General features: G+C 35.2%; 1 protein-coding gene across 2 annotated transcripts in view; it reads right to left on the bottom strand.

Annotated features, from left to right (window-relative positions):
• Positions 1–2611: 2611 nt before the first annotated feature.
• Positions 2612–16635, bottom strand: part of csrnp1a (cysteine-serine-rich nuclear protein 1a) — an 811199-nt gene continuing 797175 nt past the window's right edge. The window contains exons 2-5 of one of the 2 annotated variants that reach the window (XM_087240827.1): positions 12831–13402; positions 10898–11160; positions 6890–7186; positions 2612–4724 (exon numbers count right to left, since the gene is read on the bottom strand). In XM_087240827.1, the coding sequence (XP_087096953.1) occupies positions 3972–4724; positions 6890–7186; positions 10898–11160; positions 12831–13011 (1494 nt within the window). In that variant the 5' untranslated portion in view covers positions 13012–13402 and the 3' untranslated portion in view covers positions 2612–3971. The remainder of the gene's footprint in view (positions 4725–6889; positions 7187–10897; positions 11161–12830; positions 13403–16635) is intronic. The other variant, XM_087240826.1, reaches the window with a different exon arrangement.

The following is a 16635-nucleotide window of genomic DNA, read 5'->3' as shown; positions in this document are numbered from 1 at the left end:
AAAAATACACCCATGTGCCCCATGCACGCACCTCTCCTGCTCCATGCTGACATGCTGCTCTGCTTCCGGTGTAATTCTTGGCCATGAGTCGAGTCTAAGACAACACACAACAGATAATTCTATAAAGCATGATTTTTGTATTCTATAGAATTGTCTATAAAGCATTCTCAAGCTATTCTCGATCGTCAGGTATTCTCAATAAGCAGGTGCTCAGTTTATAACTATATTACTTTATATGGGGTCTGTTTGTTGTTACTTTATGTGGGCAATATGTTTCTGTGTGACACTGTGTCATGAATGAGGACTCATAATTGCAAAACAAATCTACCTTATGGTATAAATAAAGCAACCTAACTTAACCTAAACAGGATCCATTTGGAAACTTCTTGAGATTGTCAGCCTATTTGTTGGTGACTCCCAGAGGATGGAGAAGATGAGGGCCAATCCTACACAACACATTCTCCTTTTTTAGAATTAGCATGCGTGGCTTAACTTCATACATTCATTCATTCATTTTCTTGTCGGCTTAGTCCCTTTATAAATCTGGGGTCGCCACAGCGGAATGAACCGCCAACTTATCTAGCACGTTTTTACGCAGCAGATGCCCTTTCAGCCGCAACCCATCTCTGGGAAACATCCACACACAAACACACTCATACACTACTTCAATTTAGCCTACCCAATTCACCTGTACCTGTGGACTGTGGGGAAACCGGAGCACCCGAAGGAAACCCACGCGAATGTAAGGAAAACATGCAAACTCCACACAGAAACGCCAACTGAGCCGAGGCTTGAACCAGCAACCCGGCGACCTTCTTGCTGTGAAGCGACAGCACTACCTACTGTGCCACTGCGTCGCCTAAACTATATACAATTGAATTTAAAAGTAATAAAAAAGTATTGTATATTCATATTTTGCTTTTTATGTTTCTTAATCAATTAATTGATTTACCTTTAACGCATGTCTTTGGACTGTAGGGGAAACCAGAGCACTCAAAGGAAACCCGTGTGAACACAGGGAGAACTGACCCAGCCAGGACTCGAACAAGCAACCTTCTTGCTGTGGGGCGACAGTGCTAACCACTGAGCTACCATGTCGGCCAAAACTAATAATAAAACAAAATAATACAAAAATATCGTTTCCTGTTGTAGTTCTGGATAGGATGAGAATATGTACTCATTATTTACTCACCTTGAAGTGAGCCTTTGTGAGTTTCTTTTCATTGTTCAACACAAAAGAAAAGATCTTGGAGAAAACTGAAAACCGGTATAACCACTGACATCCATAGAAGGAAAAAGAAATACCATGTAAGTCAATGGTTACTTGGTTTGCAGTTAATGGTTTGCAGTTTTCTTCAAAATATCTGTTTTTTGTTCAACAGTGAAAAAAAAAAGTCAAACAGGTTTGCGACAACAAGTGAAGGGTGGGTAACTGATGATGACAGAAATAAGTTTTGGGTGAACTAACCGTTTAAGGCTTTTTGAGAATCTATTGTTTACTGGGGCCCTCTTGTGGCCCGTCTAGACTAAGAACAGCAGAAATGTAAATATGAGGGGTATGGGTGTCTGAAAATTTTGAATCACATACAGCTTCAAATAAAAATCGTTTTTTTTTTCTTAATCTATAGAATGCCATGATATAGACTACATTTAGATAGATTATATTTAACGTGACTAAAAGTACAATCTTTAGTGTTTATTGAAACAAACTTATTTACATATATATATTTTAAAAGAAAAAACCTTTGGTATCACTTTATTTTGATAGTCTCTTTAACAGATTTTGTTGAATTTAAGTTACATTGCATTTATATGCCAACTAATTCTCATTAGATTATAAGTAGACTGTTAGGTTGGGGTTAGCGTAAGTTGACATGCACTTGCAAAATTTCTTATAGTCGGTTAATTGTTGAAGGAGCAATATAAGCAGATATTAAGCAGACAGTCTACTAATACTCAAATCACAAGTAGTTGGCATGTAGTCGCAATGTAACTTTTAGTCAACAGAATGTGCAATAGGGACCATCAAAATAGGGTTAACAAAACTTTTACTTGTCTTTGCTTTTCTGCCTGATCAGAGTGAACACTAACAAAGTTGAAAGTGTTTTTACACAAAATATGAGCAAAACAGAAAAAGATCTGTCATACACAGGACTGAATGTTTTTCAAAATGCACATTATGCTACAATTATGAATTCCTATTTACAGATTTTCAGTTGCCATAACAGGATGGAGATGTTGAAACTGACCATATATGATGGTAAAGATAATAGCAGTAAAAACAAACAATTAAGAACAGGAAGTAATGAATTCATCATCATAATGATAGACACTGGCAGTTTCGATAGGGAAAAGTGTGATATTTGGATTTAAATGCAACAAAAAGGTAACTTGTTTTATACACTTAAAGGTCGAAAGTTGATATGCCATGGACAACTTTAATTTAATAATCTTTACTAAATATCCCATGAATAACAAAAATAATAGTAAAAGTCAAATAATCTTGCAGTGAAGTCCATTCCTGTCAATTCTTGTCAAAATTAGATGTAGATGTGAAGATCTATTGATAAATTGTTACTTTTTCTTTCATATAAATGAGCATTCTTCCTGGTTTTGTAAAATATATTTTATTAGGATGAGTTTTTCCACAGATATAAAAAAGAAAAACATTCTTAAAAGTAGAAAAACATTTACTGAAATGTTGTAAATACATAGGCATACCACTAATAAATAAAATGAAAGTTTCTTAAAGCAAACAGCCTGAATTTCTGTTTTACATGTCACTCATTTGAATGAAAATCACTAAGGCTTACTGGCCCTTGAAAATAAAAGTCATGTGAAAAAAATGAAAAAAGAACTTACATACCTGCTGAAAAAAAACAATAGAAATATCACAGAAATTTTAATGGTTTCCACTACAAATACCATTAAAAACTATTACAATCCATCAAAATGAAACCATCAACAGCAGTACATTTTTACTGCTTTCCAAAGTGTTTTGGGACTTATTGCATTACGATTTACAAAAAAAATTACCAGTAGAGACCATTTCAGTTTCCATTAAACCCAAGACAATTTAAATTATAACCAATAATTAATTCATTTGTTTTCCTTCAGCTTAGTTTTTATTTCAGAGGTCGTAACAGTCAAATGAACCACCAAGTATTCCAGCATATGTTTTACGCAGCAGATGCCCTTCCAGCCACAACCTAATATCGGGAAACACCTCTACACTCTCATTCACACACATACATACACTACCGCCAATTTAGTTTATTCAATTCCACTACAGTATAGTGCATGTCTTTGGACTGTGGGGAAAACCGGAGCATCTAATGAAACCCACGCAAACATAGGGAGAACATGTAAACTACACACGGAAATGTCAACTGGCCCAGCCGTGACTCACACCAGTGACCTTCCCGCCGTGAGGTGACAGTGCTAACCACTGAGCCCCCCATATAACCAATAAATCCATTACAAATTCTATGATAATTTCTATTGATTTTATAACAGCTAGTGAAACACTAAGAGAGTTAACTGCATTATATATAAAAAAGATGTTCACATTACATACACAATCTGTTAAAACATATGTTAGAAATAAATATGAATTGTTTTTTTAGTAAACATTTACCAGTAAAAGTGTAATTACTGCAATGGGATTAATTAGAAATCTTATTTAAAAAAAATAGATGATTAGAAGATAATTAAGCCTTTAGTTTATAAAGAATAAATAAAAAAAAAAATTACCTGAAATCATTGTACACATGTAAAAAGATTTGGCAACAAAATGAAAACTGACACACAACGCATAACACATCATGCAGAGTGGTTTTAACAGTATGATCACAAACTCGCATCAACATCCTAAAATACATTTCCAAGGAATATCCTTCAATTCAGAAAATATTCACGCTTTTCTTCTCAAACTGAATGAGAATAAAGCCTCATTTGTCTGTAAATAAACCTTAGGAAATTCCTACAAGAGACTCCAGAAGGCTGATTCCTGAATCCTCTGTTTGAGCAGGACTGGGACAGCGAGGAAACTGCAGATGTGAGATGTAGTCCATATGACCGTATGTTTTAAAATGATTAAACTCATGAAAAGCGTCAAAAAACATCAAGTCAGAGTCCGAAGACAGACTGAGGTCCATGTAACCATTCACAGTGTGATCTGGAGACGCAGAAGGTGTATTAGGGATATCAAAAAAAGGATCGTTTACACATTTTACCGTGACCTGGTTGGCATTTTCATCCAGATACTCTAGTTGTGGTTTGGTTTTTAATTGTTGATTATCAATTGTGGATGCGAACCGAGCAGCTTCTTTGGACAGATCGTAGTCTTTAATGTAAGGACACCTGTCTGCATCTGAATCGGAGAAGCTGAGTATGTGAGTGAGTCTAGTGTCCTCCATGTCCTCTGAGGAAGGACTCGCATCTGTTTCCGAGTCCAGACTGAGAGAGGACGAGCAGGAGGTGTCGCTGCTCCAGTTGTTTTCCGCTTGTCTGAAGGGCGGAGAGCTGCTTTCTACAGGATTTGGGATGGATTTGTTTCTCTCTGTGGATTGCTGTTGGGTGTCATCGAGCCTTTTCTCCAGCTCCAGTTTCATGTGTGTGTGGATGTAGTGGCTCCGTACACGGCTAGAGTTGAACTCAATGCGGCCTGCGGGATTCCCACAGCATTCCTTTGAGCATCCACAGGGAAAGTTGGAACGATCCATCTGTTAACATTATAAAAACCGTCAGTACTGGTGCAGAGCTACTTCAGCTTTCACAAATACAGTGATGATGATGAAAACGATGATGATGACAAATAAAATCATAAATGATATCTGTTTGAAGATTTTTATTTACTGACATGAAGAAGAAAATGCTAAATGCCTTAGTGTCTTTCAACCATACTATAGTAAAGTACTTCAATTAATCTGTTGCGGTGGTAATACAACAACTATAGTACTATATACAAATGATATAATACTGTAATAAGATTACTACAAATATTTTTTTACTGCAGTACACCATAGGTACCATAAGAAAAACGAAAGTATACTATAGAAGAGAGGTGCCCAAACTTTTTCATTTGAAGGACCAAAACCCAAACTTGATTGAGGCTAGTGGGCTGAAGGTAAAAATTGTTGCCATGGGTAATTTCCTAATTTATTTAAGAATATTTAAGAATAACTAGAAAACATTGCTTTATATTCTTTATATTAACTAATAAAGCATAATTGTGTGTGTGTGTGTGTGTGTGTGTGTGTTTGTGTGTGTGTGTGTGTGTGTGTGTGTGTGTGTGTGTGTGTGTGTGTGTGTGTGTGTGTGTATATATATATATATAATATATATATCTTTATATAATTTACATTTTATAATGAACTTAATTTAGTAAAAAAAAAAAAAAATTTGATTTATAACAGAATGGAGTTATACTTGTTTTTGCCTTGATTTGCTCACCAATGTTTTCTGCATAGTCCTCGATCAGCTGAGTGACATTATTTATATTTTTTTAAATCTGATTTATTTACAACATTTAATTCATTTCAATATGTTTTTAGCTCAGCAATAAAAAAAAGACAAAAAAAAAAAAGTCAAATTAGAACTTCAACTTAGAAATGAGGATCTCTTTTGAAGACATTTGCCCCAACCCTCTCCATCTTTCTTACTCTCTTCTCTGATGGAATGGTGGGCTAACAATGGGCCAACTTTGGCCCGTGGGCCCTACTTTGAGCATCTTTGCTATAGCATTCATCAGTTTATAGATAAAGCTATAGTACGCTGTTGCATTAATTAACAAAGAGTTGTAAATGCTATAATATATACAGTAGAACAAACTTCATAATATTATGATTCAAAAACTATAAAACATAGTATTTACTGTAAATAACAATAGTATTTTTTTCATGTGGGATTGCAAAAAGACTCAAAACAGATTATTTCACAAATAGGCTACAGTTCAAAGCTTTAGGGTCATTTACAATAGTCTGTTTTTACTTCTATTATCTTTCCAATTCTATTAACTTTCCAAATAAATACTTTTATATCAAGGATGTATTAAATTGATAAAAGAGTCAATTTTAATTAAAATAAATAATGATTTTAAAAAAGAATATTAAACAACACAACAACATTTTTTCAACATCATTATATAATAAAAAAATAAATCTTTCTAAATCAAGGGATCTGAGGGATGTTTTGACAGAAAATTGAAGTAAAAGACTTATTAATAAGTCAGTTAATGGTATCATGTAATAAAAGGAATTAACTATAATTTAAAATAATATTTTGATATTATTATAACAATATTAGAGTTATTACAGCATTTTGAATGAAAAACACTAAGCTTTGATCAGCATCAAAGACCCTAGTGGTAGTTTACTTCTAAGTGTAAATTTCTATCAACATTATTTAAACAACATTCTATCATGATTCATAATTTTATCACAACATAATAACATAATTATATCAAAATCCAAAAAAAAAAGTCTTTAATTTATTATCGTATTTAAATTAAACCTTAAAAACTTTTTATTTAGGTCTATTAAACCATTTTCAGGGCATTGTTAAAAAATAATGGAAATACAAAGTTTCATTAAGCCCTTGGTAAAAACATTTTGTAATAAAAAGTTAGCAAACACACAATCGATGGATGAGATCAGATGCAAAAACCTTTAAGTGCCATCTGGAATGTTTCTACAATGAGCAGCCTCTTATGTTTATGTTCAGTTGTTTCATATTAAAAGCGATGAAAGTATTATTTGCCATAAAAGTGAAATGACCGAATCAAGACATAGGAGCTTGAGAAAAATTTCAATATTAGAAACAAATTTCAGATGGCACTTTGCATCTGAATTCTTCAAATGTTAAGAATAAATAATGTAGTGTTTATTACTTGGCACTTGATGCCAGCCTGACTGCAGGAGCAGGTCTCGGGCTCACAGAAGCCCTTGCAGTGGCATCCGCAGTCTTCCCTCGAGCGCCGCAGATACTGCAACTGCCTCTTCTCCTCCCGGTCGATGCGCAACACCCCTGCGGCTCTCAACATCGCACGTCTTCGTTTGGAGGAGTAGGGGCGAAGGGAACCCATGTCCTTCAGTTGTGTACTACTGAGATCGCCATCCTCATCCGGGACATCATTCACTGTCAGTCTGGCTGCTTCGGTCACTGTGAGAGTTCCACTGCTGATCAACTATAGAAAGAAGATACTGTATGAAGACAACCCAAAGCCAACATGCATACAAACTGACCTATCGGTAAGCTCCTCCCATTAAACTCACATGAACCAATGGCAGATGAGAATCAGTTACACAAGGATGAAAAATTGGACAATATTAGATTTCAGCGCTGTAGAAAAACACTGGATGACCCAAAGCTCTCATTGGTAAGAAGGTGTTTACTCAACAAAATTAGTCAAACTATGTGCCTGAGGTACTTGTAACACTGCTTCTTGCTGCCTTGAAAATGGTTTTACTCCATTTAATTCAACTTCCAGAAGCTGCATATATGTTTTAAGTTATTTATACAGCAGGGTTGTTGAATGCTCAGTTCTCAACATTTAAAAACTTCAGTATGGTTTACGTTAGCAATCTGCAGAGTGTTTTTGGATACCGCCCTCCCAATTGCCACCAGTCTCAGTACTTGCTTTGAACTAATAATCAAAGCACTAGCAACATTGCAACAGTTAATTTGGTCTGGACCAAGGGAAGCACTTTTCTGCAGTTTTGACTCCTTTTTACACCACACTGATTGCTTTGGTGCGAACCAGATGAAAAAAACAAAAATGCAGTCATGTGGCAATATCCTTTTTAATCGGTCAGAATTAACGTGCAGGAAAATGCCAATGGAAGTAAACAAACCGGCAAACACAAAATGTCGCTTTTTACTATGGAGGGATGACTGCGCTGGCAAACTATACATTTCGAGAATGAAGCACGGCTGCGGCAGGAAAACAATGTTTTAATGCATTGCAGACATAGAAGGCGCATCGCAAGTCACTTCAGGAGGACGCGTGAATTAATTTAACTAAACTGAAAATATTACCAACGATCTATCAGGTAATGTTTGTCCTTCTCTCTCTCTCTCTCTGTTTAAAATTGTTGGTCAACAAATATTTTTTCTCCACAAATTTTTCCCATAACGTACAGCGCATCAGACTATGGCATCTGGATTAGTCCAAAAAGGCACAGTACTTTTTGCGGTTTGGTCTTTTCTAGTTCGGATCAAGTTCTTACCACAAACAAACTGCTCCAGGGTTTGTTTGAAAGTCTTTTTGGTTCCCTTTTGGTGCGCTTTTGAGTGCGATCGCTACATTTACACTTGCCCAAATGAACCGCACCAAGTGGGAAAATGAACTCTATTGCGATTCAACCAAACTAAATTAGGCAAGTATGAAAACACTCTAAGATCAAATTCTGCCATATAGATATTCAATACCATACTAAATCTATCTTAGAGTTGTCATGACAAAAATCTGAACAATGTCTTTAGCAGGGGCGTTGCTAGGGTCGAAAGGGATAAGGGGCTTAGCCCCAAAGACCCCCCCCCCCCTCAAAAAAAAAAAATAACCCACTTTCATAAGTTGATTTACTCTAATCTTAATAATAGGCCCTTTGAGCCTCCTATCTCCCCTCCTGATTTGTAGTTTCTGTTTGTTTTTTGAAAATAATAATTTCTGCATGTCTTCAAATCTGAAAATATAATTTATTTTATAGACCAAGTTGTTATCCAGTGTGATACAAAGCTACACACATGTTTATTTGGACAGAGTGATTAACTGAGGTGTAGTGTTGTCAAGATACTGGAATTTCAAAATTCGATACCTCGCAAAATATTGATATTCAATGGGCTTTTTTTTTTTTTTTAAATGGAACAAAAATAGTACAAAAAAATAAAGATTTAAATGCTAGAAATGTGTTTACTTCAAATTTCTTTAGAGGGAGATTTTTAGTTTTCCTCAAAATAGGTTGATGTGGGCATTGTAGCACTATGAATGCATGTAATGCCTGTTTCATTAACACTTGAGCAGAAATTCCATATGTGCCTCACAAAAGTTGTAGAATATTCCAGGAAAACCCTAATATTATGGATGAAGGAATCCAGCTATTGCTGGAGTTGAATGAAAATAAGATCTGAATAAACATAAAAAAGGCTTAAACTGATCATTTACATGACTGTGACAATAAATGTAGATGAAGTCAGAATTATTTGCCCCCCTTTTAATTTTTTTTTCTATTTTAAATATTTTCAAAATGATGTTTAACAGAGCAAGGACATTTTCACAGTATGTCTGATAATAATTTTTCTTCTGGAGAAAGTCTTATTTGTTTTATTTAGGCTAGAATAAAAGCAGTTTTACATTTTTTAAAAACCATTTAAGGGTCAAAATAATTAGCCCCTTTAAGCTAATTTTTTTCCAATAATCAGCATAAACTATCGTTATACAATGACTTGCCAAATTACCCTATCCTGCCTTTAAATGTCACTTTAAGCTGTATAGAAGTTTCTTTAAAAATGTCTAGTCAAGTATTACTTACTGTCATCATGGCAAAGAGAAAATAAATCAGTTATTAGAGATGAGCTAATAAAACTATTATGTTTAGAAATGTGTTAAAAAAATAAACAGGGGGCTCCGGGGGCATTAGGTATTTTCATAAGAAAGTCGATTTATAATCCGCTGCTAAGTGACATAGCATGTTACTGTAGAATATAGCCATAAAATAATATGCTAGATACATGAACTCACTATGATTTAACTATTACAGAAACAGATGTGACTGGCTATATCATATCTAGATAAAGATGTCTAGATTATATATATATATATATATATATATATATATATATATATATATATATATATATATATATATATATATATATATATATATATATATATCATATCTAGAAAGCAAGTACAATTTACATTTTTCTGACTAATTCGCATGTATTTACATTAATGTGCAGCACATTTTATTGATGACCTACAGTTGTGTTATTTCACCAAAACTACACACATGTTCTGCTGTAAAAACAAGCTTCATCTGTAACTTAGCTAGAACTATTCAGTTTTGCGAAACAGTTGTATTATTACCTCATCAGCTTCAGCTGCTCAAAATAATGAATGATGTGCAGTGGCGGAATATTTTTAAACCATGTGACAACAGAGCCACTCCCACCTGCCAGTAGAAACAGGTACTGCTGAATAGATTACTTTTTAAATACCCGACACAAACGCTGCTTTAGGTAGAATACGCGTGATATACACGTGTTAATTGTCAGAACTTTGATAACAAAATAAATGTTATACAACCTATTTTTATTTAAGTGCAACATATTCCAAAAGATCAGGGGCTTTTGACAATACATCAGGGGCTTAAGCCCCCAAAGCCCCCCCCTCGCAACGCCCCTGGTCTTTAGCCCGGGACATAACAAGCTAAAGAAGTAGAAGTGACGAAAACTGACTGTGCGTTCGCCTGTATCCGCTGTACAAAAATGCTGCATGTGAACACACCAAACAGATGACAGTCTACCGAAACAAGAATGTTTGCTCAGTACCAGCATGAGATAATGTAACTCTCCATACACACAGGTGACAGTATCTGTAGTCATTCCACAAAGGGAAATTGGAACTAGTGCTGCTCACATAAAAACCATAATCAAAGCAGCATTAACATACCATTTTTCCAGTACTTCTCACTCATCACAGAGGGATTCACTGGAGCAAATATATTTAATAGTCCGCTAATCCATTATGTTTGTCAATTAACTTTTGTTTGCTTGTTTGTATTCGTTTTTGTTTTCGCACACTGATTCCTATTTGAACAGCAGAGTACTCTCTTTCTACATGGTGAATTAGATGGGTGGGCTTACTGATATGTCAAGTGGAAAATTAGCAACTCACCTTCTGTCTCAAAGCCACCAGCTTCTCCTCTTGGTGTCTCTCACGTACTCTCACCAGTCTCAAGCGCTGTTGTTCCTCTGCGTGCTCTGGCAGGGTGAACTGCTGACGAGCAGTGTGCCATCTAACCATGCCCAGTGTGCAGCCACCATGACTGGGCACACTGCTGTAACCTTGACAGCGCTGAAAAAGGAACACTGTAACCGAACCAAACCGAACACTGCCTTTGGATTGACTGCCTTTCGTCTTCTTCAGGATGGATGAAACTGAAAGTAAAATATGTGTAAAATAACTTTTTAGCTCATTTAAAGGTTAATGATTTTGTTGATTAGTCTATGAGAATACAACTACAATACAGAATATTTCACATGCCAACTTTTACTGTATTGGAAATATGTGTAGCAGTACATTTTCCGCATTAACAGACTGACCTGCATTGAATGGCACAATTCAGTTTAACTGCTTATATTGCTAGTTTGAAGGTGAGCCAAACCAGCAAACAGGCATGTATTGTTCTGTCTCTACCTTCTAGATATATTGGCACGACTACAACCAATGTTCCTGAGGCACATATTTTCTTTGGAGAGATGGACTGCTTTTGGTCTGGCCTTTGTAACACTTCAGACTGTTTACAGCACAAATAGCTACAGTATTTTCCGCAATGCAAGTCACATTTTGTCATTTGAAATGTGCTGCAACTAATATTCCAAAATACTTTATGCAGTTGACAAAAAATCACAACATGCCAAAAATATGGATTAAGATATAGCACATTTCACAAGTTTTACGGCTTTTTAAAAATTATTTTACTTTAAATAAACACATTTAGGCTTGGAATTAATAATAAATGTTGTTTACACTGTATACTTGTTTTTTTATTCATTTAGAGTAATGAATATTAAAATATGAATGATTTATAGTAGAATGATGAGAATTGAAATAACATTTTAAAGTATTTGCAATTTCATTCACTTTCTTTTTAGTTTAGTCCCTTTATCAATCTGTGGTCAACACAGCGGAATGAACTGCCAACCTATCCAGCTTATATTTTACGCAGCGGATGCCCTTCTAGCCGCAAACCAACACTGGAAAACACCCATGCACACTCATTCACACTATGGCCAATTTAGCTTATTCAATTCAACTATAGCGCATATCTTTGGACTGTATGGGAAACCGGAGCACCCGGTAAATCTTGGACATCCAATGCAACTATATTTCTAATAAATATTTTATCTCAAACTTAAGAGGATAAAAAGTCTCCCTGTCAATATTTATTGTAGCTGTAACTTTTGCAGTTGCCACTAGAGGGCAGCTGAATTAGATGCGTCCCTGAACTCAACACTAGTGAGCCCTAATGCAATGATAACAAAAACAGTAACTTTCTTCAACAAAGCAGCATTCAGAGAAGTCTTAATCTTGGTGTCTGTTTTATTTGCAATTCCATTTTCATTCTCTGGATGTGGATAATGGCTTGAGATTGGACATTAGATGTATATGAAGACCAGCGACCTGCAGTAAATCAGCTTTATTTGCAGCACTTGCAGATTCCACTGTGAATCAACAATAATACTGTGATCCAGGCATGTCCACGCACACACACAGACTACATAATCTCATAGTACAACCTGGAGGAGGAAAACCCTTACACAACACACCCTTTCCTGGTCAGAACTGTGTAATTGATTCTATATTGATAACTGTTGTCCTCGCATTGAGCTTTGTGGGTTTAAGATGACTCAGGAGCATGACTGTGCACAATGTCTCATGATTAAGTTACAACTGTCCGTTCCTCTTCTTATCTACTACGCTGCACAATAACACTGTGGTCAGATAACATGGCACCTCCTTGTGTGTGTTTAAGCATTCGGAGATGACAACTGTTGGTTTGAAGGATTTGAAAAATACATCAATGCAATTATCATGAGTGACTTACTTGGCATGTGATGGTTCGAAGAGAAAGAGCCAATAGGTCCGGGGTCCATGCTGTCACTTTGTGGACTGTCTTCATCAGAGTCCCATTCAGAGTGTGAAGACGGGGACGAGGAAGAGTAAACCGCATCTTCATCTGGAAAACCATATTTTCTCTTTAAACCCCCACGCTGCGATGTAGTCATTGTGATCTGCCAAATAGTAAAGCATAAGATTAGATAAGCGTCAATCGATTTAAAATAAATTACATTTATTGTACATGAGTCAATGGAAAATGTTCACGATAACAACAAGGATCTACCAGATATATTTATCTTAGGTATATTTTTAAAATTGTAGTTTTAAAAACAAAATGTTTAAAATTGTGAGCGAATTCTTAAAAGCATACATTATTCGCTCTGTTATTTTAATAAAATTATATTCAAGTTATTAAAATTATATTCAAGTTATCCTAAAATCAACATATTTAATAAAAAACAGTTGTGACATATGTGGCACAGTGGCTAAGTGGTTAGAACTGTCGCCTCACAGCAAGAAGATTGCTGGTTCGAGCCCCGGCTGGGTCAGTTGGCATTTCTGTGTGGAGTTTGCATGTTCTCTCCATGTTGGTGTGGGTTTTCTCCAGGTGCTCAGGTTTCCCCCACAGTCCAAAGACATGTGGTACAGGTAAATTGGTCGTAGTGTATGAGTGTGAATGAGTGTGTATGGATGTTCCTAGTACTGGGTTGCAGCTAGTAGGCCATCCGCTGTGTAAAACATATCCTGGATAAGTTGGTGGTTGTTTCCACTGCGGTGACCCTAGATGAATAAAGGGACTAAGCCAAAGGAAAATGATTGAATGAATGAAAATGTGCAAATGCTAAATATAAAGATGCGTGTATACAATTATATATATATATATATATATATATATATATATATATATATATATATATATATATATATATATATATATATATATATATATACATATATATATATATATATATATATATATACATATATATATATATATATATATATATATATATATATATATATATATATATATATATATACATATATATATATATATATATATACATATATATATATATATATATATATATATATATATATATATATATATATATATATATATTTTTTTTTTTTTTTTTTTCCAAATATCAAATTGATTAATATTTCTGATTGCATCACAAGACTCAGCACACAATAGGTTTATCAGATTTTAATAATCAATACATTATTTTAAGAATAAAAAAATATTAAAGGTCATACCAAAGCACTAAAAAAAAAGTGTTGTTTTTTTGGTGAACTATTCCTCATTATGAAAGGAGGTGTATGCATAAATATTTGTATGAATATCTTATTAATGATAAATCATCATAAAAAGAGCTTTTACGGGTCACATTTTGGCTGTATATCATGTCTGAAAATAAAATTTGTAACCATTAGCACACAAATCCCAAGCAGCTGCAACTGGACACCTCTCTCTTGTTCAGGCCGGTACCAAAGATTTACATCTTCACACTAAACGAAAGCTTGTTTAGCAGGTTTCCCAGGAAAAAGAAAAAAAAAACTTGACTTGAACTACAACATCCCAAGGACAGTTTCTCCGGGAAACGATCAGAGCTACTAATCATATCATGCAAATCGTATGCAAACACACAAGTGTGCATTATGCAAGCAATAATACGCCTGAAGGGAATCAATGCTTCCTTCTATCTCCCGCTAGAGTCGTTAACATTCCTCAGATGTTTGGAGTTCTTCAAGAACAGAATGTTAAGACATTCAGCTCAGCTTAACATCCTAAACGGGCCAAACTTCATGACCACAATGTGTAACACGATACTTGTTTTTATTGCAGAATCCCACAAAATGCACATATCATTGCCAAGCTCCATTTCAAAGCTTATGAAAGCACTTACAAGTACACGCTGTGAAAAAAAAAGAAAACAAAAGAGGAAACCAAAACGCAACTTCTACTCAAGATTTTCTGCTTGAGTGGGTGTGCGACGGAAAAAAAAGCACATGCTTACAAATGCGCACAAAGTGCTCTGTGTACCTCAAATGACAGAACAACACTACCTCACACCGCAGGATGGAGCAAACTGCATCACAGATCACCTGGTTCTTGTTCACAGTGTAACCAGTCAAGCCCAACCCACACAAATGGCTCAAATGCCAAGAACACTATGTGCCCCTGTGTGTTGTGGACTCTCTCTAACACCCCTTTTCACACAGGTCTGGCTTTCTTTGGAGAGTTTTATGTAAACACACAAACTGTACTCCCAGATGCCACAAAGTCAACTATATAAAAGCTTATAGATGTGTGAAATGAACAGAACTTTGTGTTGCACTTAATCATAGAAGTCCGTGTAAGACATTCATATTTAACTGTTGCATTGAAATTGATGCCTGTGAAGAAATGGAGCATCAACTGGTGTGGTGTGGTGATAAGGGATTTTACTGCTTCCTCTAGCTGCAACAAAGTGATAACAATCTTTTAAAACAGTGTTGGAATGATTACTAGAACTTTTGGGCACAATAATAGACGAACTTAAAGCAATGCAAATTTCAATGAAAACTAAGCAGAATCAGTGATTTCTTATTTTCCGTTTGGCCAGGCTACAATTATGCAAATGAAGGTGTGAGTGTTAGAATGTCTCTGTACTTGTAAACAGAAGGAGGAGGAGGTGGAGTCTGCAGACTGTGAAAGGGAAATGCAGACAGCTGTCAGGTGGAAAAATAGGTTATCACTTTGGCCTACAGCATATGCAAACAGTCACACTTTTTCTCAGCTTCACCACAAAGCAAACTAAAATATATTGTTGATATTTGCAAATAGAGCAAATACAATTTGGACAGTTTATGATTAATCTTAAGAAGTGCAGTTTTGAATGATAATGATAGATTATTAAGCGGTTATTATCACTCTGGTTTAGAAGAAATGAAAAAGTACCCTTCTGCATCCTTGTCTCAAAGATATAGATCACCCAACAATGTGTTCATTTACATACCCTGTGTCTGTCCAAGATCAAAGATGTTTTCATTTCAGTAAAATATTAAATAAGATTGCAGAGACCGACTGTTCTAATAAGACTTTGTAGTCTTCAGGAGCTGGATGTTCATTTTGTTTAGCCTGTATGCTTTCTACACTCAAAAAAAAAATAAAAAAAAATAAAAAATAAAAATTTGTCATTTAAACTGCTTATTTAAATTGAGCTGAAACAACACAGTTCTTGATATTTCATTGGGACAACTTAATTTTTTATGTTCAGTCCACATAAATTTGTTAAAAGTGCTAAGTTCACTAAATTTGTGGTTGTGTTCCACCCTGCATTTTTTACAGTGTATTACACAGTTTAATTGTGGTTTATTCCACAGTTTTAGCTAACATTTTAATTTTCTAATGCAGAATAAAAGCCAATTACATTTTGGATGTTCTGAAATTGAGCAAATTAACCACAATTTTTCTTATCTGGGGTCAGCTTTTACGTCATGACATGCAGGTGCTTATATTTCCTGTCAAGCCAAGCATTATTCTTCGTTTATAACCCTTAATTTTGTTCAGTTACACGGCTTACAAGCATCTAATTGCAATCGTGTGTTCAATTCATAATGATTGAACATAACTGTTCCGTTTCGTGCTGAAACCTTTAAAGTTACAGCAGAGCAGCTGTCTGCAACTATCGTTATAAACCTAACTATTCTGCCGTGCACGGGCACTTTAATTCTGCAGCTGGAGAACTTCTGTAGCACTTTCTCGCGGTCACGCTTCATGTATTCAGGAACGTAAGTGACCACAC

This window comes from Danio rerio, chromosome 2, assembly GCF_052040795.2.
Source record: "Danio rerio strain M-AB ecotype USA chromosome 2, GRCz13ab, whole genome shotgun sequence".
NCBI lineage: Eukaryota > Metazoa > Chordata > Actinopteri > Cypriniformes > Danionidae > Danio > Danio rerio.
Note: the sequence above shows the minus strand (reverse complement) of the source record. Positions and strands in the feature narration are given on the sequence as shown.